We start from the raw sequence: 22,912 nt of genomic DNA, 5'->3' as shown, positions 1-22,912 counted from the left end.
CCATGCCCAGCGAGGACCTCTGTCATCATGGGGTGGCTTAAGATTCCAGAGCTCTCAGACCTCCAAAATGCTCCATCAGCCTCTGGGCAGTGCCAGCCACCTGCCAGAGGCCATCACTGCCTCAAGGTCGTGCCACAGGCTGACTGTGCTGTCTCTCCCGTCACTGCCAGGACTACGTCTTAACCCAATGCTGCGGGCAGTGTGCTGTAAGGAGGGTGGCAGCAGGGCTGGGTTTGGGAGACACCTCACAGGGCATGCTGGCATCCCAGGGTGTATAGATAGGGACACTCGCTGAACCGTGGGGACTGTGAGGGGAGGAGAAGGAGGGGGGTCTGAGGAGGTGACCCTGAGTGACAAGGGAATGTAGGGTCCAATGACGGTCTCACAGGAGCCAAGAAGAGGAGGAGGAGGAGAGGGCAGGAGGCCAGGGCAGCTGAGGGGAGGGAAGGGCCCAAGCTGCTGCTTTCTGCGATCTAACCTACTAACCAATGACTCTTAGATTTAGGGGAGGGACAGGGCCGGAGCAGCCACGTGTGGGGGACCTCTGGGGTAGGGCTGTGGGAGGTGGCAGTGTGGTTCTCTCGGAGGGCGAGAAAGAGGGTGGACGAGCTTCCGGCTTGTCGTGACAACAGTGGCCCCACCTGTGCCCAGCCAACATCTGCCTGCTGCCCCTAGAGGTGGAACAACTCCGCAGGGAACTGGTCTTAATGTCTACAGTGTTGCTTCCACACCTTTATGATTTTTTGAAAATAAAAGAAATAATTTTATTCTCATGTTTTAGTAGCTCATTGGGCTCCGTGGGTGGCTTTGTGTGCTAGGAGTGGGCGTGGTATTGGGGAGGGGGTTTGTGGTAGGGCCTGGGCATCCTCTCCCCACTACCCAGCTGGCCTCCCAACCTCCATGTCCCTACTGTGCAAAGGTTTGGGGAAAACAACCCCAAAGTAGGGGTCTGCCTTTTTCCTCCTGGGGCCCCCTCTCAGCTGCTGGCTTCCATCAAGTTTTAAGCCCTTAGACTGTTCAGTGGCTGGAAGACCATGGAGAGGGTTGACTGGGAAGGGCTGTCCCCCACTTGCCACCTGAGCCTGCCCCGTGACAACCCTGTCTCCCAGGATGTTGCAGGCCAGCGCTGCTGACCAGCTGTGCCCCAGCAACTGCAGATCCAGGGCCCCATCAACTCTGATGGCTGGGAACCGGGGGAAGGCTGGGAAGGACACTGTGGCCGTGAGGGTACCAGGATGTCTTACATCCGCCACCTATTAGAGCGTGGTGTCTAACTGCCCCAGCAGCTCCCTTGCCCTTGAGCCCAGCCCTGGGCACACTCACCTGCTCACTGCTGAGCTGTCCCTCCTGTGCCTGCCAAAGTAGAGGATCAAATCCTGATGCCTCCCTTGACAGGTTGAGACCAGAGGGAGAAAGGATAGGCCAGGATGGCACACAGAGCAGCCTGCTGGGTCCGCTGACCCCAATTTCCCACGCACAAGAGGCTGTCATGTTTGAAGCACTCCTCACAGCTCAGGCTGGCCAGAAGTGGAGGAGGGAAGTTTGGGAGGCTCCCGAGATGAAGGGGTCAGCTTGGTGGGTGGGTAGTGGGCATCCAGCTGGACATTCAGGAGCCCTCCAGGCCCATGAGAGATGAAGTATGTGATGGAAGCAGCAGGTGGTAGGGCCGGTGGGACTGAGCTGCCACCTGCAGAAACCGGTCCCCCTGGGCAAGGCCCACCCCAGGTCCCACACGCCAAACCATGGCACATATGGGGTCATAGGGCCAACCAGCATGCTCGAGCCTGGCTGGCAGTCCATGCCAAATTGTCCAATGTGATTTGTGGACTTGGTTCTGCAAACTCATTTGTATTTTTTAAAAGGTTTATTGATTTTTATTAGAAAGGCAAATCAGATTTGCAAAGAAAAGGAGAGACAAAGACCTTCCACCCGGTGATTCACTCCCCAAATATTTGGCTGCAACGGCCAGAGTTGAGCCAATCTGAAACCAGGAGCAAGGAGCTTCTTCCGGGTCTCCCACGTGGGTACAGGCTCCTAAGACTTTGGGCCATCCTCTACTGCTTTCCCAGGCCACAAGCAGGGGGCTGGATGGAAAGTGGAGAGGCGGGGGCACGAACTGGCGCCCATACTGGACGCTGGTGCTTGCAAGGTGAGGATTTGGCCACCGAGCCATCGTGCCGGGCCAGGTTCTGTGAATTCTGAAAGGATGTTGGCTTCTCTGCCCAATCACCTGTTTCTAGAGCAAATTTCCAAGAGAAACGGGAACCAGAAACATGGAGAGGGCCAAGCCTGGAGCTGGCAGTGTGGGAGGACCAGTACCTACTGCGCCTGCCCAGCCCCATCTCCCTCTTTCCTGGGAGGGACTTTCTGGGACTGGAAAGGAAACCCACAGGGAAGGAGGGAAAGCTGAGCTCAGGAGTGGGGCAACGGCAAAGATGGCCTCCCAATTCTAGCCTGCAAGAAAAAAGGAGAGGTTGGGGACAAAGGAGGACTTAGGGCCCTTCTGACAAGGGTGCCTGAAACAGGGGTGCACTCCCCGTAGCCACCACCAGGGGCGGCACGGAGCACAGCTCTTCTGCAAGGCTGTGCTCTAGCCCTGGCAGCCCCTAGGTGGCGCTGCAGACCCAGCGGTCCTTATTGCAAAGTCCTTGGTGTTATCACTGGTCTAATGGGCTTATCGGAGCCTCTGCAGGAACTCCCGCCTGCTAGGGCCCGGACTGAGCGAGCAGAACAGGAAAGGGGAACTTCCAGCTGTGGGAACAGCCTGATCAGAGACTTTGAGCAAAGGGGCCACGCTCTGGGCAGAGACTGAGGCTAAGAAGGCAGAAACCTGAAGACCGAATACTAACCCCAGGCACTGGCTGATACATGTAAAGTTTGTAAACAAACTGAAGTGCACTGTTGCCGTTCCAACATTGTAGAAGAAGTTGGTCCACTAACTTCCCCCAAGATTACTGAGCATGGGGCCCTGGCAGAGGACAGGGATTTGGCCCTCCATTCATCCCTCATCCCCCATCCCCTCCTGAGTCCACTTGACTCCATCAGGGTGGGCACTGGAGGAGGGCAAGCCCCTCGCTGTGACCAAACCACCTTCTGCTTCCCTCGCTCTGCCCAGGGCTGGGAGGCTAGGGGGAGGGTGTGAGCTGGGGAGACCGCTCCCTTCCTGGTTTTCTGACTCAGGGAAAGGAAGGCGGGGTGGCCAGCACCGGCTCCCTGTTGTCCCCTGGAGGAACATACTCTATGTCCAGCGACAGTGAGTCGATAATCCAAGGGCCATCACACACGGGAACCCCTGTCGCCAGCTGGGTAGGGGAGGGACCCTGAGTGAGAAGGGAAGTAGCAGCACAGCCAGGGCCCCAGGTCCTTCCCCGAGGATGGGGGAAGGTTCTGTGAGGAGCTGTCCCTTTTTGCTCTACTGAGGGGAAGCTGGTGCAGAGCTGTGGGAGCTTTGATGAAGAACAAGGCTACTCCCGGTGGGGCCTTGGGGCGCTCCCAGCAAGGCCCTCTCAATCTCCTGGGGGCGCTGTGGCTATCTCCTGCAGAACCTGCAGTCCGGCATGGAGTCACTGAGTCGTGGATGCTGCTGGGGCAGGGGACCAGGCAGCTAGCCTTCCCCTCTTCCACCCAGCAAGCAACGTGAAGCCCTCCCCAACTCCCCCAAACCTCAGAGATTCCATCTAACTGCACCGTGAGCCAGATGAGGCGCCCGAGGCCTGGTCAAGGTTAGTATATTCCCTGGTGAAGGTTCAAGGCCAGCTGTGGCAGGTCCCCAGACTCTAGGCACCGAGAGATGGATCACCTACACTTGGGGAAATGTCCATTCATACAGATGCACAAGTGTTTGGCCTGCCTCTGTGGGTCACCCGTGTCATGCTGAGCATGGCGTTGAGATGGGCAGGTGTCCTGGGAGGCCCTGTGGCAGAGGGCCGTAGAGGGAGGTTCCTGCGGAGAAGGGGCCAGACCCAGAACCTGGCCTCCTTCCTATGGGCTAGGTTATCCCACGTCGTTGGTTCCTGCTCAGAGCTCGTCCCCAGAATGCTAGCAAGGGTGTCCTGTGGCTTACCTCAAGGCCCGCCACAGAGCCCTGCCCCCATCAGGCACCGTGTGGCCACCTGCCCCCATCAGCCACACCTGCGGAGGTGACCCTCAGCCCTATCTGTTGGTGAGGCCCAGCATGACAAGCCCTGCCCAGCTGGTCAGGGAGTGGCCAGGCCATCAGGAAGACCCAAGTCGGGACAGCTGCTGGATGCCCACCCACAGCCCCGCCCCTGCCCCCCCATGTGGGGTGGGGGAGGTCCTTAGCTGCACCCCTTCCCCCACAGTGGTCCTGTGTCCTTGAGTGTTTCTGTGGAGTCCCTGGCAGGTCCCAGTTCCAAAATGCACTCAGTCAACCCACATTTCCATCACATCTCTGGCTTTGTTTTTATAGAAAAATAACAGTTTTCCCCCAATTCTTGCTCTAGGAAAACATGCCATGCTCACCCTCCCTCTCCCCCTGGTCCTGCTGGGCCTGGTGCCCCAGCCTGGCCTGGCTTGGGGCCTGGGAAAGCCAAGCAGACAGTGGGGAACTTGGGGGTGTTGAGGGGAAGACAGCAGACAGGAGTGCAGGCGGGGTGCCCCCCAGGCTGGGGTGGGGGCGGGGCTGTGGGACCTGGTGGCTGCTGGGCCCTTCTCTGCCCGCCTGGCTGCTGCCTTCACTGGTGGAGGTAGGCGTCCAGCCAGATGTCGCCGGACTTCTTCAGGGACCTGGGAGGCAGGTGAGGGTTAGGAACTTACTCCATTGCAGGAGCCCAGCCCTCCTCCTGCACCCCCTCAGTGGGCGTGTAGGGGCATTCCCGTTCCCCTTGTGGTCCCCAACCCAGGGGCAGGCAGCTGGGAGGGGCTGGGGGGTATGGTGGGGCCAAGGAGGCCAAGTGCTCACTGGCCCCAGAGGAGAGCTTGACCAGGGTGGCAGTGAAGGAAGGCAGTGGGACGGGCAGCTGGGGCCATGCGAGGGCAGGAGCTTGGGTAAGACACCCCTCCCTTCACCACGTTCTCCCCAGTGCCTCCTCCGGCTGGGCCCTGAGACCCTGAGAACGCATGACCTGCCTACCAGGAGCCAGTTCAGGCAGAGGAGCCCCGGGCAGGGATGTGGTGCCAGGTGCTCTGCCAGGTACTGAGTCTGTGCTCAGGGCCCAGGGCAGCAGCAGGAGTTGCAGCATAAATATGGAAGATAAGGCAGTTGACGAAGGGGCCAGGACCAAACCCGGCCTGCTTCCCATGGGCCAGTTCGTTCCTGCTCAGAGCACATCCCCACATTGCCAGCAGGGCCGTCCTGCGACTTGCCATCCTGCCTCCCGCACAGCTCTGCCCGCATCAGGCACCCTGTGGCCAGAGCCCGCTCTGGCTCCCTGTCCCTGCCCTCAGGTCTGCTTCTGGATCCTTCCTGCCCAGCCTGCCAGCTTCTTAGCCAAGACACCCTCACCCTTTTTGGTTAACACAGGTCTTGTGGTTTCTACAATATATATTTTTCAAACTTTCTTCTGTTTCTTTGGCTGGAATGTCAGTGGGGACTTGGACCCATTCTGCTCGCTGCCAGTGCTCCCTCCCTTCTCGATGCACGGAGAGATGCTGAAGAGGAGGGTCTAGGGGTTGAGGACAGACCTGCAGCCCACCTGGGAGTAGGGCCATGAGTACCTGCTCCTAGCTGGGAAGCCCCGTGGGGCCCCGGGAGCCACACGCACTGGGCACAGCCTTACCCGACGATGTCCACCAGGGCAGTGATGAATGGCTTCACCTCGTAGTGGAGGCCGTGCTTGGCACACAGCGCCTTGACCAGCGGGGCCACCCTGCTGTAGTTGTGCCTCGGCATAGTGGGGAAGAGGCTGGCGAGAGAGGGTGGCACGAGCCTGAAGTGGAGCCCCTCTCCTCCTCTCCCAGGCTCCTAGGTCCCGCCTCTCCCAGACCCTCAGTAGAACACTCACTGGTGCTCAATCTGGAAGTTGAGGTGTCCACTGAACCAATCGTTGAAGGCTGAGGGCTCCACATTGCAGGTGGCGGCCAGCTGCAGGGGGTCGGTAGGGGGCAGGTGAGGGAGGCTGGCACGAACGCTGACCCTCAGCACACACCCGGTGGAGGGGACGGCTGGCTCCCCACTGGAGCTCTGCCACCAGGACACCCTTCCCCAATGCCCACCACCCACCTGAGAGCTGGCCCAGTCCCGGTGCTTCTCGTGGCCAATCTCCTTGGGGATATGGTTCATCTGTGTGATCCACACGAACCAGTGGCTCTCCAGGACCCTGTGGCAGGGGCGCAGGCAGTGTCCCATGTCCAGTTCACCGCACAGGCCTGAGCCTGGAGTGCGGATGTCACTGCTCCCAGACCCGGGCCTCGGCTTTCTCATGAGTGCAGAACTGCTCTCTCACCATGGCTGAAAGCGGCTGAATGGAGCAGTGTCCACGGGGAGGCCACCCCCTCTAGAGCAGCCCAGCTCGCGAGGGAAGCACACACACACACACACACACACACACACACACACACACAGGCTCGTGCCATGCCCCTGGTTATAATTACCCCAACAGCCACTGCCCCCAACATGCACTTGGTGGGAGATGGAGGCTCCAGGAGCAGACTGTGGACAGGGAACCCACTGCAGTGTGACTGCCCCCCTACTCTGACCCACCCCCCATGCTGGCCATACCTGACAGCGACAAAGAGGAGCAGGGCCCCAGGGACGCCGTAGAAGGGGGCATAGCACAACAAGAAGCGCGAGTAGAAGCTGGCAGCCCAGAGCAGGTCCTGCGGAGTACAGGCAGGGCTGAAGGGCTCAGGCAGCCAGGACCTGGGGCTGGGGAGGTGGGAGGGCAGCTGGGAGCACCCACCCTGCCCCGGCTGCCTCTGTTACAGAGCCAGGGACAGCCCCCATGCCCCTTGCTGGGCCTTAGCCTCCTCAGCTGTGTAACAGGACAGGACCCAGCTCTGCCAGCTCCTGGTATGGGCACAAAGGGAATGGGGCCTTGTAGGGTGTGTGTGTGTGTGTGTGTGTGTGTGTGTGTGTGTGGTGGGGGCTGGAACACAGCAGCCAGGAAAAGCTGGCACATGTCCAACAGGGAGGACAACCTAATGAAGAGATTCCTGCAGGCTCACCGACTGCACACACACCCTGCCCTGTGCAAACGGACGTGCACACCTGCCCTGCTCCACACACCTGTGTGTACTTGTCCTCCCCTGCGTACACTTACAGAACAGGGTGCACATCCTGTCTTCCTACCCATGCATGTGAATAGCACCACCGAATGCATAGACAGATACTCCCCTACTTGCCCATGCATGAACTGTGCTCCCACGCCCTCCTCCTGCCATCCCCGCTGCCCGTCCAGGGTCCTGAGCAGCCCTTACTCACCGACCACTGCATGCACACCAGCATGTATGCCAGATTCTCCACTTCAAAGTTCACCAGGGTGAGCAGTGGAGGACCAACTGCAAGAAGGCGTGGCATGGAGGCACGGAGGCAGGGCTGGGGCACCCGGGCTGGGTGGGCACCCCAGGGGTCAGAGGGTTCTGGTCCTCCCCTGCATGCTGGTGCTGGCACTGTATGCTGCCTTCACTCAGCTGCTCCCACCTCCCATGCTGCTTCTCCTGTGTTTCAGGGGCCACCGTCACCCTGTCCACCCCAACGACTGCCCACATGCTCCAAGGCTCAAGGCCACCATGATGTGAGGGCAGGGAGGCCGCTGACATGTGGGAACTCAGGCAGGAGGCCCTGGCCCTGGGGGTAGCCTGGGAGCTGTCTAGGACAGCAGGCAGGACAATGTGGACTCGGGCACAGCCCCACCAAGCCTCATGTCCAGGAGGCCCAAAGGACACTCACTCAGGAAGAAGTACAGGTGCTGGTGGTTGTAGGGCAGGTATCTGCGCTTCTTCTTGCCATACTGTGGAGACAGGTGGTGACTGGGGGAGCAGGTTGCCCTGCCTCTTTCTCCAAGGCTAGGTCAGGAGGCTGGCCAGAGGTCAGGGTCAAAGATTCTAGCACCGGGCGCCCTGGTGGCCAGCTGTCTGGGAGTTGGCCAGGGGCCAGGGCACTGCAGCGTGCAGGTTGCGGGACTTCCTTTTGGCCAGTCCTGTCGGCCAAGGGCACCCATGTCCCTCTCCACCCACCTCGACAGAAGACTCTCCCAGGAGGAAGACGGGAGCCACAGTTACATCCGGGTCTTTGTGGAAGATGTTGGGCTTGGCATGGTGCTGGAAGTGGCGGAAGTTCCACCAGTGGGCAGAGAAGCCCTGGAGAAGACAGGCATCTCAGCTGGGAGGGCCAGGCCAACCCTGACTCTGCTGGCCATCTGCCGTGTGCCCCACCTCACCTTCAGCTGCCCCATCACGAACTGCTGCGCTACGTGGTTCCAGCGCGACTTCCTGAAGATGGAGGCATGGCCCAGGTCGTGCTGCAGACACCAGCACTGAGCCTGGGAACCAAGGCAGGGTCACCTGGGGCAGAGGCCAAACTACCAGGGGCTGACTGAGCAGAGGAGGCTTCAGAGGCCCGGGCCCCCAGCCCTAGCATTCCCTAGGAGTCTTCTAGCTCCCCCAGCCCCCCACCCTCCAGCCCACTTGCTAAAGCTCCCTTTCCAGATTCACAGGCAATCATATTTTGGGGAGATGGGGGTGGCATTTTACAAGTACTGGGTCTAGAAAACAAAACCCAAGGTAGGGTCGGCACCACACCATGTCTCGCAGTGCTGGATCCCATATGGGAGTGCCAGTTTGAGTTCCAGCTGTTCCGGTTCCAGTGCAGCCCCTGCTAACGGCGCGTGGGGAGGCAGTGGAAGATGGACCGAGTGCTTGGGCCCCTGCTACCCTTGTGGGACACGCTGCAGGAGTTCCTGGTTCTTGTCCTGGGCTTGGCCCAGCCCCAACCATTGTGGCCATTTGGGGAATGATCCAGTGGAGAAACAGAAAGTCTCTTTCTGTCATTCTGCCTCTCAGATAAATAAGTGAATCTTTGAAAAAAAAGGAACCAACACCCAAGGTGTAAGTTTTTCTAGAAGCCAGGTTTCTCCCTGACCCATTTCCCGTCGTCCCCACCGAGGCGAGCCCTAGAAGCCAGCCTTTCTCTGCCCACCATGTGGGGCTTCCAACCAGAGCACCTGGCTCCCACTGCCAGCCCCGGAGTCTCCTACAGCTCTCAAGGTCCTTTTCTATTTGACCACAAGGAAACTCTGTCCTCCTTGCCTGAGAGGAGATCACCAGACCCCCGCTTGGGAAAGGTCCCGCTCTGGGGTCCCAGAGGGTGAGTAACGGGCTGAGAGGGGCAAGGGAGACTCGCAGAGGACAGTGCCATCCGCCATCACGTGCGCCACCATCCGCGTCCACCTCATGTCCACTCGGCTGACACCACTTCAGGGAAGGCCGGCATGAGAACAGAGCCCTCACCCTGCCTGTGATTCTAGGTCTCCTTTTCTGAAGGTTCCGTGGGAAGAGAACTATGAGCGAATGCATCAGTTATGCTCTCTGGTTAGTCTGGTTTCTGTCACATGGCTGGCAGCACCGCCAGACAGAGAAGGACCCACCCCCTTCTCTCGTCCTGCACAATCGGGCGATGGAGCAATCTGCTCGCTCAGGAGCTACCAGACAAAGCTCCTTCCCAGCCCATTTCATACACGGACATACCTTACAGACCCCCTGGCTGCTACTGACTCATTCATTCATTGGATCATTCACTCAGCTAATCTGCCCCCCACTGCCAATGTGTGCTGGCCTGTTTGTTGAGCATGGCCAGGATCACCTGGGAGACAGCCAGGATGAGGGCAGCAAGGATGCTGGGCACCCAGCCAGGGCCCAGGAGGTAGATGATGAGCCAGGCCAGGACCTCCATGGCCAGGATGTGGCCCAGCAGGAGTGCAAAGAAGGCGGGGTCGGCGTCAAACAGCTTCATGTCCTCGGCTGCCTGGCGCAGGGCTCGGAAGTCCTCAATCAGCTGGGCCTGCCACGGTGCAACGGCCAGTCAGTCACGAAGTTGAGATCCTCCCCCCTCCCACGCTGTCCCAGGAGGCCTGTCACAGCTGGCCAAGCTCCAGCCACTCCTCCCAGTGCCAGGCCCAGAGGTTACAACCAAAGCAAGCATGAAGGGCCAAGAGCACCCAGCCTGGAGTGGCAGGGGATGGGCAACACGCTGCCCATGAGGTCCAGGAGCCAAAAAGCAGAGAAAGCCCTGGGGGCCAGCTCATCATCATGTTTGCTGTGGATGGGGACACAAGACCCAGATCCCACAGGGGCTCACCCGAGGACCCCTAGAAGAGCCCTGGACTCCTGGGATCTCACCCCTACAGATGCCCATGTGGCATGTGGGCAATCGCCCCAGGTCCCTGCCCTGCTGCCTATTGGGCGTGGCCCGAGGCTTACTCCCCTACGGCCTGAGGCACAGCTTCCAGGCCTACATGTGGAATATGACCTCCAACAAGGCTAGAAGGTCAAGGGGAATACACATGGAACATGACCTCTGACATGACCAGAAGATCAAGGGAAACAGACGAGTTATATAGCCAGTTACAGCGTCTTTGGTGGGCAGGGCGGGGGTGGGGGTTGCCTTCTGTCCTCCTTTTATGAACCTTTATAACCCTGGGATTTGTTCGGAATAAATAGACATTCCTTATCAGTCTGTCTCCAGTGCTCCAAAGAGTACCGCTGCCTCACCCTCGGTGGCCTCGGGGCCTGGTGACAGGCCTAAACTCAGAGAGGGCCACTCGGGGAACAGACAGCCCAGCCTTGGTCCCACAACCGCAGGGGGACGCATTGCAGCTGTTGCTGGTGGTCTGGCCATGGCACCGACTTGCCCCATGCCCAGTGCCCGTCCTTCAGGGGTTGAGACTCTGTCAGGACGCCCACTCACATTCTGGGGTCCATCCTGGCTGGGCTCCTCCGGGGCCAGCTCTCCAATCAGCAGGGGCTGCAGGAACTTGCGCACAAAGTTGAGATCCTGGTGGAAGGCGTGGAAGGCGTCCTGAAGGAGAAAGGCGGTCACGTGGATAGGCAGCACTCCGAGGTACCGAGAGGCTGCCGGCGGACAGGGTCAGGGGACTGCTGATGGACAGGCAGAACTGACGGCTGTTCAGCATTCAGAGAGGGCCAAGTGGACAGCCTTGTCTGTAGCTACCCTGGCCTTCTCCAGACCCCATGAGCCCCGCTCAGTATCCCTAGCCCTGATTGTTGGACCTCATCTCCTGGGCTCAGAAATGCTACTGAGTGCATAAAACCTAGACTTACTGAAAGACCCTGACCCCTGGGACCAGTGTGGTAGCATGGCAAGTTAAGCTGCTGCCCACAGTGCTGGAATCCAATATGGGGATCAGTTTGAATCCCACCTGTTTTACTTCCTTTTTTTCTTTTACTTCCTTTTTTCTTTTATTTATTTTTATTGGAAAGTCAGATATACAGAGAGGAGGAAAGATGGAAAGATCTTCCATCATTGATTCACTCCCCAAGTGGTTGCAACAGCCAGAGCTCAGCTGATCCAAGTCAGAATCCTGGAGCCTCTTCCCAGTCTCCCGTGAAGGTGCAGGGTCCCAAGGCTTTGGACCATCCTCGACTGCTTTCCCAGGCCACAAGCAGGGAGCTGGATGGGAAGTAGGGTGGCTGGAACATGAACTGACATCCTTATGGGATCCTGGCACATGCAAGGCGAGGACTTTAGCCACTAGACTACTGCACTGGACCCCTAGCTGTCTCATTTTCAAACCCACTCCCTGTTAATATGCCAGGAAAAGCAGTAGGGGATGGCCTAAGTGCTTGGGCCCCCACCTCCTACGTGGGAAACCTGTATGAACCCCTGGCTCCTGACTCCCCCCTGGCTATTGCAGCTTTTTGGGGAGTGAACTATAGGATAAAATACCGCTCTTTCTAACTCTACCTTTCAAAAAAAAAATGAAATAAATAAATTAAAAAAGACTGATTCATTTCTTAGAAGTGTTTGATTTTTCCAAAAAGCTTTTTGCAAGTCATATATACTTGGATGTGGGTGGCAAACGGATCTGTCCAGACTGAGAAAGGGCAGGTGGGACCCTGGATGCAGGCGCGGAAGGATGTCAGCATCCACACACAGCCAGTTTTGAGGGACTGAAACAGCTCGAGCGGCTAAATTCACTTGGTTTCACAAGCAGGGCACAGAGAGGCCTTTAAACGCTTTTACCCTCAAAGAAATGATAAATGAACATCAGGAAATGACTTGAATATCAGGCAATAGCTATAGGTACTGTGACACCACATGGCACTCCCAAGATATGTGTGATTTGTATGGACTGAAAAAGAGAAAAACAAATCAAATGTGAAAAGTATGTATTCATGCATAAAAATATTAACAGAATTTGAGACATAATTAGTGAATTTTTCAATAAAACTAGAAACTCTACTAAAATTTTTTAAAAAAGGAAAAAATAGGAGGGGTGATATCGTTTAAAAAGTAAAATCTCCCAGGTTTGTGAGTTTCTGCAATAGCTGGGGTAGGGTGCATTGCAGCGAAAGGAGGCAAGAGAATAGAAAGAAGGGGGAGGGCCCGGCATGGCAGCCTAGAGCCTCAAGTCCTCGCCTTGCACGTGCCAGGATCCCACATGGGTCCCATATGGGCGCTGGTTCGTATCCCAGCCTCCCCACTTCCCATCCAAACTCGCTGCTTGTGGCCTGGGAAAGCAGTCGAGGATGGTCCAAAGCCTTGGGACCCTGCACCCGCGGAGAGACCCAGAAGAAGCTCTTGGCTCCTGCCTTTGGATCAGCTCAGCTCCAACATTGCAACCACTTGGGGAGTGAACCAGTGGACGGAAGATCTTCCCCTCTGTCTTTCCTCTTCTCTGTATATCTGACTTTCCAATAAAAATAAATAAATCTTAAAAAAAAGAAGAAGAAGAAAGAAAGAAAGAAAGAAGGGAAGACAAAACAGATGGGAAGCAACAGGGCGAGGGAAAGAGGCCAGGCAAGAAGTGGCCCAGGCTGGGCTGCCGGGTCAGCCAACTTGAACCCTGTGGCAAGTTCACTTTGCCTTCTTTACAGGGGCTGTGGTTGTGGCACCCCTGTCATCTGCCCATGAATTGTCCAAAACCCTTCAGCTTGTTGGGGTGCGAGCTGCTACTGAGCCCACATGGCAGCCTGCACTGGCAGATGAGTGCTGCTGAGGGGCCTCACGGCTGCTAAAGGAAACAGCCGAATAGAGACCGGATCGAGAACGGGCCTCCCTTTGTCCAGCTGACGACCCTAGCCTCCTGCATGTGCCACAGTGGAAGCACCTGGGCGCTGTGGTCAGCCTAGCATGCTGTAGGGTTCTTACTCTGACACACTGCTAATGCACTGCATAGCAGGTGCAGAAATGTCACAGTGTGGGGCCCGCACCATACGGGTTAAGCTGCCACCTGTGATGGGGACACTGGTTGGAGTCCCTGTAGTTCCACTTCCAATCTAGCACCCTGCTTATGGTACCTGGGAAAGGCAGCTGAGGTTGAATCACGTGGCTGGGCTTCCGCACCCATGTGGGAGACCTGAATGAAAAACTCCAGGCTCTCACCTGGCCTAGTCCTGGCCATGATGGCCATTTTTGGGGTGTAATAGCCGATCGGTCGGTCTCTCTAACTCTACCTTCCAGTCTCCCCCAATCAGGTATGATTGTTGTGTGTTAGTTAAAACAAAGCCCAAAGCAGAGGTGGCAGCTGGGTGCTGCAGTGGCTGCCAGGATATCCTGGCACAGTCCGGGGGAAAGGAAACACCCGATGCCCGACACCCTCCACGAGGAAGCCACATCTGCAGGAGCACGCTCCCTACCCCAGGGGGTGGAGGCCCAGGAGGGAGCACCTGCTAGGATGACTGGAGCTGACTGGCTTTCCCGGACCTTAATATGGGGGAGGGGACGACACCAGTGCAGACATCACCCCCTCTGAAGATGCACCAAACAGCAGGGGCTACACAACTGGGAGAGGAGAGGCTGGCATCAGGAGTGCCCCGGGGAGTGGAGTCGGGGCTGGCACAGCAGGGGAGACAGCTGCACCCTCCCCTGTGAGAGCTGGAACAAGTGCTGCTGTCTCCTCCCCGGGGCTTCCGGAGCAAAGCAATGCCAGAACCAGACCTGCAGGGCTCAACTTAACAAAACCTTTTTACATTGTAGTAAAATATTCATGAAATGCATCGCTTTCACCACCTTTAGGTGGACATTAAGCTTGGCATTAAGCACTCTCCTGTGCCTGGGCATTCCATCACCACCTCCTCCTGGAAGAGCAGACTCACGTCCCTCTGCCCCCGCTCTTATGTCTGCCTGGAAGTGAGATTGCTCCAGGCACTGCCTACCAAAGCAGTGAGGCGCTATCATCTCTGCTTGCGGCCAAACTTGTTAGCCCAGTGTCCTCTGCGCCCATCCACTTGGCAGCACGCCTCGCCTTCCCTCCCTGCCAGACTTAATGGGCCTCGCGGGCGGCTTCCTCTGCTCCCTGTGGGCCCAGGATGAGCAGTAGCCCACAGGCAAGCACCTGCAGCCCACCTGGCACAGACACCGTGAAGCCCGCACGGGCCTAGCCTGGCACACACACTGTGCACACAGATGCACGTGGCACAGCGGGCCTTCCCTGTCCCATATCTGTTCTGCAGCAGCCTCCTTGAGCTAACGTGGGAGGGACGAGGTGGAACAGCTGGGGCTCAGGCGGCTGGAAGCCAGTGCAGTGGGGAGAGGAAGCGAGGGTCTCCCAGCCAGATGGGTGTGTGTGAGCAGCAGGGAGAGGGACAAGAATGCCCAGCGCTGTACCAGGAGACCCCAGGACTTCAGAGGTAGGAAGGCAAGGGCTGTGCAGGCCCTTGGTAAAAGGGGACAGGGGTTGGGGGGCAGCCTGGATCCTTTGCTTTTCATACTGTAGAGCAAGCATCGACACTTGGGACTGACCTGTTAGTGAGCAACCTTCTAGAATGCTGGCTGGGGTCACATGACCTGGTCATTTCTGGGCTTTGGTTCAAGGACTCAAGAGCCAGGCAGAGACTCTGAGAGGTTAAGCCACTTAGGCAAGACTGGGAGTGGGACCCAGGTCTGATTGTAAAACTATGCTTGGGCAGCTGGCCTAGGGGAGCCACTCCTGGGCCAAGGCAGGGAGGCAATGGGTGATTCTCAAGGCCGGTCATGATCCCAAGCAGCCCAGCACCCAGCAGTTGGAAGTCAGGGGTGTTGGGAGCAAGAGACTCCTGGGACACATTGACCAAAGTTCAGGACACCTGGGGAGGCCACAGCGCTGACAGAGCACCCGGCCAGGGCTCCGCGTGCCCCTCCACTTGAATGAGCCAAAGGTGACACCAACACAGAACACCTCCCCCCCACACACATAAGCTCCTAGTGGCACTAAGACAGTGTCCCCAGAGGCTGGCACAGAGCAGGCCAAAGCAGGTGACCAGAGGCAGCTCTGGAGATAGGCGGATGAACCAGTTTATCACCAATGAGGGGGGCTCAGAGTAGGGGGAAACTGGCCTAGATTATAGCATTCAGAGACCAAGCTGGGATTCGAACCCTGTGATGCTAAGGCCTCGTCTAGACATAGCCACGGCCCAGCTCTGCCTCGGTCCTTGGAAACTCCCGAGTGGCAAGGCCAGAGCCCTGCCATGTACCTGCTCCACCATGAGTGGAGTCACCTTGGGCCTGGCTGGGCCAGTCCCTGAGCTGCACCCCAGGAGCCAGGGCACCCCTGCAGGACTGCGCTCTTCACTCCGCAGTTTGCCATCAGCAAAATGCAACCAGCATGGCCCATGTAATGGGGCTGCTGGAGCTCAAGAAAAGGTCCCCAGGCTGCAGTAAGTATGCCAATACCAGTGCTCCGTTCCAGGGGAGGAGACCTCTGCGGGCTCCTGCTGGCAGAGGGCAGGCTGGCAGGCATGCGGCACGAGCGTGCAGATGTGGCTCTGTCTCTTATACCCCAGAGACCAGGCAGGAGAGGAGGGTCTGTGCCTGCTCTCCTTCACATGAGGGTGGAGCAGGGTCTGTGCCTCTGAGGACACCCCCAGAGCCGCTGCCGCTCAGATGCGCCTCCCAGGAGGCCAGAGCAGAAGCAGAAGTACAGATAGAGCCCTACTGTGCAGAGGGGGGAAGGAAGACACAGAGAAACTCAAGGTCACACAGCTCTGAACGTGGCACCTCCAACTCCAGATGGTGCAGCATGGCCCACCTCCAAGGCCGTGGCCCCGGGCCGCCTAGAGTCCCTGTGAACGGGAGGGAGGGGAGGGCAAGGCACCACACAGGCTGTATCTTCCTGCAGCCAGCTGCTGTGACTGGCTGTGGCATCGGAACCAGCTCAGCATGCTCAGGTCACAGCATCACCACCTCTGCACGCTGCACTTCTGCTTTCTCCAGGAAGCTGCACAGCAGTCCACTGTAGGAGACGCCCTGGGAGGGCGGGGTAGGGTGGGGTGGCTGACATGATGGCTCAACGGGCTCATCCTTGCTGCAGGCATCGGCATCCAGGTAGATGCTGCCTCACATCCCGGCTGCTCCACCTCTGCTCGAGGTCTGGGAAAGCAGCAGAGGATGGCCTGAGGCCTCGTGATCCTGCACCCATGTGGGAAATCCAGAATCCAGAAGGAGCTCCAGGTACCTGGCTTCAGATTGGCTCAGCTCCAGCCATCTGGCTATTTTGGAACCAGTGGATGGAAGATCCTTCTCTCTGTAAAAACCTACCTTTCCAATAAAAATAAATATTTTTAAAAAGAGAAAGAGAGAAAGAGAGAAAAAGGAAAGGGAAGGAAAAGCCAAAGTGCCTATGGGAGCTAGGCTGGCCACTCTCACAGGGACGTTCAGGGTCGGATGGCGGGGTAGGTGGGCCCTGAAGCCACTGGCTACATTCGGCCCACCTCACACCACCTTGAATTGCCCCCTCCAGTTCCCCTCAGATATGAGCCCAAGGATGGAGACTCCCTGTCACGGGTTCCAAGAGCGTCCCATGACACTCATCTCCACCTTGGGCTTCCCATCTATACAATGGGCCAGCAGCAGGATTGTGCTCATAAGGACATGAGCAGAACTAAGTCAGTTTCCACACTGAAAACCCCCAGAATGGAGCCAGGTCACCAACTCCAGGACTGCCATTCCCGGCACTGGCCACTTTTACTTCCAGCTCAGGTCAGGCCCACAGGGACATCTAGAGGCAGGAGTCCAGAGCCGGGCGCTCCCAGATCCTCCCACAGCTCAGGGCAGGGATACTAGGCGGGTGTGGGTAGGCAGTAGGTTGGCTACCCTCAGAGTTAGTGGGCTCTGGCGGCCACAGCACCAAGTGTCCAAGGTGCAGTGTGCCTGGATGATAGCTTGCCTGTCCCTGTCACAGCGATGGGGATAATTCCAAGGTCACAGAGTGAGGCCAGGCCAACTCTAGACACTTGGAGCTCATGCGCAGTGGCTGCCATGAGGGAGCCAGGTACACGCACACTTCAGGACTGGGTCAACAGCCACGTCCTCTTGGCCTCTCCCCATCCTAACTCCACTGAGAGGCTGTACCTTCACCCCCTCCCTGAAGGGTCCCCTTTGAATGCATGAGATCCCTTGCATGTCCCTGCTATGCCCGCTGCGGCTTCCTGCATCCCCTCCCTTTAGAATAAAACCCTAGTGGTCCCCAAGATACCAGCATCCACCAATAGCTGACCTTGGCCACCTCTCCAGCCCGTGCTGCCCTGCTCACTACTGCCCTCTACTGCTGACTCGCTGTATTCCCGGGATGCAGGCAAGGGGAACCCACGCCTGGGGCTCCGCTCTGCATTGCAGCGTCCTGCGAAGGTGGTCAGTCATGTTTCCAGAGGTCAGGATGCCATGGGAGACCTGGACTGCCTTCTGGGTCCCTGGTATTGTCTGTCCTGGCCCAGTCCCGGCCGGCACAGGCATTTGCAAAGTGAATCGGGGAACGGGAACTTGCTTTATCTGTCGGTCACTCTCTCTCCATCACTTTGCCTTTCCAATGAATAAATTTTTTTTAAAAAATGAATGAATGACTGAATAAACAGTCAAGCGGCAGCAGAGCGCATGGCTAACCAGCGCGTGCCTGTGCATTTGGGTTCCAGAACTATCATGTAATTTCAGGTCATTTTACTGCTCTGAATCTTGTCTTTTTGATCCATAAACTTAGAACAATAAAAACAATACCCACCTCAACAAATTAAAAGAGAGAGTGCCAATAAGTCAAGTGTCAAGTTCAGAGCCTGGCACACAGTAGGTGTCCAGGGCACGGACTGGAGTCGGCGACAGGGCCTTGCCCTACCAGAGCTGGCTCTGCTTATCTTGGGACGCCCATGACTCTTAGGAAAATCCTGGCTCAAAGCCCAGAGCACTCTCCCCAGGGCACCGGGCGTTGTATCCCAGGATGGCCACTGGCTGACTTCATGCCACAGGAACTCTGGGAATTTCCTGGCTTCCATTGCCTGGACATGAGAACAGCTGATGGGCTGCTGGATTGCTGGGAGGTGGCCGCCCTGCCCCCACCTGAGCTCCAGGGTCTCAGCTGGGGCATCTGGCCTGTGGGCCCTACCACAGGGCACTGGGCTAGCCCAACCCTGGGCTGCCCCCAGGGACACCCTGCTGGACCAAGACTGGGCCCTCCATCCCAGCCACGCGCAGCCCCTTGGGCCCAGAACAGACAGAGCTATTTCTGGCATCTGCAGACTGGGGAGGGAGCTGAAAGTTAGTCCCAAGCAACCCCTTGCTATGAGAGAGGGGCCTGAGCCAGAGTTACCCGAGGTGGTGGTGGAGGAGGGGTGTTCTGCCGGGCGCGGTGCTCTCAGGGACCTGCCCAACAGCAGTGACATGTGCAGGGCACAACAATCTCCATGAACTGCCCAAGGCCCGGGGGCTGGGAGGGCACAGCTGAGCCCTCAGCTAGCCCTGAGATTCTCAGGCTCAGAGGAGTGACAGACCCAGTTCAAGGTCACACGGAGCTGCCAATGGCAGAACCAGGATCAACCCCAGGGAATGGAGATCTTCTCTCTTTTTTTTTTTTTTCTTTTTAATAGGCCTCATGAGCTGTGAATCAACTAGGAGATTGAGGTCTAAATAAAAATCAGGAATTGCACATGGCAGTCCCCCCCGCCCCGGCCCAAGCCAGACCGACAAGCAGAAAAGGCCATTGGGAAATGCTCTCTGTCACCTGCCCCCACCCTGTCCTCCAGACTGAGCAAAGCATCGCCAGGACCCCAGCCCGGGGAGGGGCTGCAGCACACACACACACACAGACAGAGGCAGCCATACTTGCACCTGCTTGCAAATGCAGGCCTGCACAAAAAAGTCCATTCCCTTGCTGGTCCACAGACTGAACCCACCGCCAGGCTGTCCCCTGGGGCCACCACCCAGCCTCTGGACACCCAAGGGCCCCAAGCCCCTGCTCTTAGAGTTTCAGATTTTCCTCTCTAATCCTTTAGCTTCCTGGCATGGCCAGATTCTTGTCCTCAGAGTCCAGGGAAGACATGGCCAGCCCAGGGAGGCAGCCGCAGGCGGCAGGGACGCTGCCGGGCCAGGGCCAGCACAGCCTTCCCCCCTGCAGCCTGAAGCTCACCCTTAGGACTCATCCTCCCGCCTCTTGAGGGACACTGCTGTTTCCCACTGGGGCCAGCGAGCCTGGCATTCTGGAGGGTCAAGGACAGAGCACAATGGCCCCAACCCCCACTCCACAGGTGGGGGGCTCAGGGCAGGGGCAGACAAGTCTCTTGTTCCGGCACTCGGCTCCAGCCAGACGCTCCCATGGGGCCAGGCCAGGACCCTCCTTGTCTAGACACAGGCTAGAGAAAGGAAAGGAAGTGGGGGTCCCCAGGGCCCACCTCTTCCTGGGGTGACTGCGCTTCCCCTAGGAGGCCACCCCTCACCCCCCACGGTGGCTGGCCGAGTCCTCCCACGTGTAGCTGCCAGCCCAGGAGAGGTGAGTCACCGCCCCTCGCAGCAGTTTACAGAAGCCGCAGAGCCCTGCCCAGGCGCTGCTGCCCAGCTCCCAATCTGAGACACATTTCTTGCCAGCCACAGGGACCCTGCCCAGCCTGAGGGCCTGGCAAGCACCCAGAGCCAGCAGCGTGGCCTGGGGGAAGCCAGAACCCAGACCAGGAGCCTTAGAGCGAGCAGGCCTTGGCACACTGGCACACCCACCTCTTAAGGCCCCTGCCTCCCCAGGCCGACCCTCCCCACTGACGGCGTGGGAGACCTCCAAGCGACGCCTCGGCTCACATCGGGCCCTGGCTGTCTCAACCCAATCTAATTCTGGGTCCTGGGCATGGAGGTCAAAGGTCAGCGGGGGAAGGATGCTACCAGCTCTCCCTCCCCCGCAGGTGGAGCCGCTGGCCACACTGCCCCACGACCCAGGCCCCTGCTGGCGCCTGGCTCCACCCCGCGTCGCCGGGCTTTCTTACCGTGGCGTCCTCGGCGCCGTGGTGGCCGATGAGGCGGCTGCCGCCCGGGTGCCGCTGTGCCCAGCGGCTGATGTCATAGACACGGCGCTCGATGACCAGCCACTTGTCGCCTGGTAGATCGTGCGCCCGGATCTGTTCCCAGCGGAAGGTGGGCAACGGCTCCCCTGGCTGCGCGGGCCCAGTTCGCGGCCCCGGTCCCCCGCCGGGCTCCCCGACGCCGCCCATGGTTGTGCGCCCAAGTCCTGGGGACCCCCGGCCGCTAGCCGAGATCCGAGCGAGACCCCGAGGGAAGCGAGGTGGCGTTCCCGGGGGCTTCCTGCGCCGCCGCTTGCGCCTCGCGGCCCCGCCCTGCCGCTGCGGCCGCCGTACGAGCGTGCGCCTGCCCGGCTCTCGGCGCAGGGAACTTTTCCCTCCCTTATAACCGCGCTGACAGCGCCCGCCTCGCCCTCCCCTGGCCCCGGCCCCCCGGCCGGCCGGCTGCCCCGCGCCCGCTCCAATCCCGGAGAGGCGTCTCGGCCTCCATTGGCCGGCCGGGGAGGGCGGTGTCGAGGCGGGCTCGCCCCACCCGGGAGGGCCGCGGCCACCACGCCCAGCCCTGCCCCGGGGGCACCGTCCTGCCCTCGGCTCCCCCGGCGCCCCGGGGCTCGGCCCGAGGCGAGATGCGGGGGATGGGGACCTAGCGCAAACCCGCTGCCCACCTCGCCGCGCCCTCCGGCTCTGTGCACCAGGAATGGGGACTGATTGTCCCGGAGTGGAGGGACCCACCCAAGCCGAGCGTCCTGGAACGTTGAAGCTCGAGCGCCCAGGGTGAGGACGCTACCTATCTCGGGGTGATTGCAAACAGCCCTGAGTCCTACCCCCGCCCCCCTCCGACGCCGCGGCTCACCAAGAGCCCCTCGGGTCTCCCCGCCGTCGGGCTGCGGGCGCCCTGAATTTGGAAGTACACGCTGCCTTTCCCAGGGTGCTGGCTTCCAACTCCTCTCCCCAGCTCCTCCCCAGGTGTCATCACGGTTTTCATTTATGTATGCAAGTCCTGACAGCAGAGGTGACTCTTCAGATGGCTCTCTGTGTTTGAACATATCCAGTTCCTACAGTTAACAACTCATCCCTAACACGAAGCAAGATGAGGCTGAGGTTGGGCGTCCGGAGCTTGAAGCCCCCGCCAGAGCAGTGGCTCTCACATTGCGGCTGGGTGGGGGTGGGGCAGAGGAATGCGTTTCCATCAAGGGTGCTCCCCTTCAAGTTCCCAATGTGCATGCCCTAGGAGTAAATGTCTCTGATATGCTCACATTTTGTTGTGGTCTAGCTGGGAGTCACCACAGTTCAAATTGTCCCTTAGGGTGCTTGGGGGTTGGGTCCAGGAACCTCCTCTCTCATAAGTACCAAAATGCTTGCTTATATAAAATGCCGCAGTATTTTCATATAACCTATGCATTCCTTCCAACTGGTTTAAATCATGTCTAGAATATGCATAGCCCCTAAGATAGCATACATGCTATGCAAATAGTTGTTCTGCTGGATTATTGAAGGCATAATGATGAGACAGAAAGTCTGTGCCTGTTTAGTGCAGACCCGAGCGTCGCAGGCCTGACTGCACGGTACATGGTGAGGGGGGCAGGACAAGGAGTTCCAACAGCAAGTGCTGGAGAGAAACAAGCCTGAGGGAGCCGAGGCTGCTCCTGCATGTGCCTCTGTGTCTCTCATTCCACGCTTTGGCATAGGGCCCAAGGGGCAGCCAACTCAAACTTTGCACTTTGAAAGTTTCTGAATTTTGTGTGTGTGGGGGGGAGGAGGACAATTTCTACCTGAGGTAAGTCAAAAACCCCACTGATTGTATTACGCCACACATGTTGCACAAGGGCAAGGAAGGCCTCTTGGTTTTCCCTCCTGGGCACCAGGGGTACCTTCCACAGGTTGCCATGGTAACCAGCAAGGCCCATGATGTCACTCACTATGGACCAGTGCTACCTGAGTCCTCTTCACAGACGCTGTCACCAAAACGGGAGTTCCACCTGGAGTATGTGATGGCTGGGGCCGGTGTGACAGTGAGCCCCTGATGCCAGCAGGTTACCTGCATGAGCTCATGGGTCCTTGGGGGAAAGATTCTGCCCCCCCCCCATCAAGAATGCAGTGGTCACAGTTGGCCAGCCCTGGGGCCATCAAGGGACTCCTTTCCTGGATGCAAAACGGTTGGAAAGACAAGTGTTGGATTCTCTGCCTGTCCCACCATGCTGGAAGACAGGGTCACCCTGGACCGGACGGGGTTGCCCAGGAGGTACAAGCAAAGACAGGGCATGGGCCAGGCCAGCCTCTGCAGCCTGTCAGACAGGCTGGGCCCCTCTGCCACCTGCAGCTGCACATTCCCAGCCAGTCTGAACTTTGAGTGTCTCCTTGCAGGCCTGATTAGCTTGCCCATGACCTCTGTGCACGCGCAGGGCCTCCCGGAGGCTGCGCTGCCTCTGTGGGCTACAACCCATTGGACCTTGCAATTTGTAGGGGCTGAGGGAGCTTGGGCCTGCGCTGTCTCCCCACCCCCATGGCCTCTCAAACTGCTCACTCGACA

At 58.6% G+C, this 22,912-nt stretch overlaps 1 protein-coding gene across 2 annotated transcripts; it reads right to left on the bottom strand.

Annotated features, from left to right (window-relative positions):
- Positions 1-4,397: 4,397 nt before the first annotated feature.
- On the bottom strand, positions 4,398-20,735 carry FADS3 (fatty acid desaturase 3). Of its 2 annotated transcripts, XM_040981989.1 has the most exons (12): positions 20,350-20,735; positions 10,865-10,975; positions 9,761-9,958; positions 8,340-8,441; positions 8,137-8,259; positions 7,850-7,910; positions 7,382-7,458; positions 6,680-6,777; positions 6,182-6,278; positions 5,964-6,043; positions 5,739-5,864; positions 4,398-4,746 (listed from the first exon to the last, which is right to left on the bottom strand). In XM_040981989.1, the coding sequence occupies exons 1-12, from the start codon at positions 20,572-20,574 to the stop codon at positions 4,695-4,697; spliced, it is 1,350 nt and encodes a 449-aa protein (XP_040837923.1). In that variant the 5' UTR covers positions 20,575-20,735; the 3' UTR covers positions 4,398-4,694. The 2 variants fall into 2 exon arrangements, with proteins under 2 accessions (XP_040837923.1, XP_040837924.1); XM_040981990.1 differs by lacking the exon at positions 10,865-10,975 and having other exon boundaries at positions 20,350-20,681.
- Between the last annotated feature and the right edge of the window lie 2,177 nt (positions 20,736-22,912).

Source organism: Ochotona curzoniae, unplaced genomic scaffold (assembly GCF_017591425.1).
Source record: "Ochotona curzoniae isolate NIBS_2020 unplaced genomic scaffold, NIBS_Ocur_1.0 contig_3527, whole genome shotgun sequence".
Classification (NCBI taxonomy): domain Eukaryota; kingdom Metazoa; phylum Chordata; class Mammalia; order Lagomorpha; family Ochotonidae; genus Ochotona; species Ochotona curzoniae.
This window is presented reverse-complemented; position numbering and strand designations above follow the sequence as displayed.

Excerpts from the sequence above, each read along its gene's own strand:
- FADS3 (XM_040981989.1), bottom strand. The coding sequence starts at position 20,574 with ATGGGCGGCGTCGGGGAGCCCGGCGGGGGACCGGGGCCGCGAACTGGG. Across the intron at positions 6,778-7,381 it reads TGGTGTGCATGCAGTGGTCG|GACCTGCTCTGGGCTGCCAG; the intron begins GTGAGTAAGGGC and ends TGTACTCCGCAG. Across the intron at positions 6,279-6,679 it reads CTCCTCTTTGTCGCTGTCAG|GGTCCTGGAGAGCCACTGGT; the intron begins GTATGGCCAGCA and ends CCCCTGCCACAG.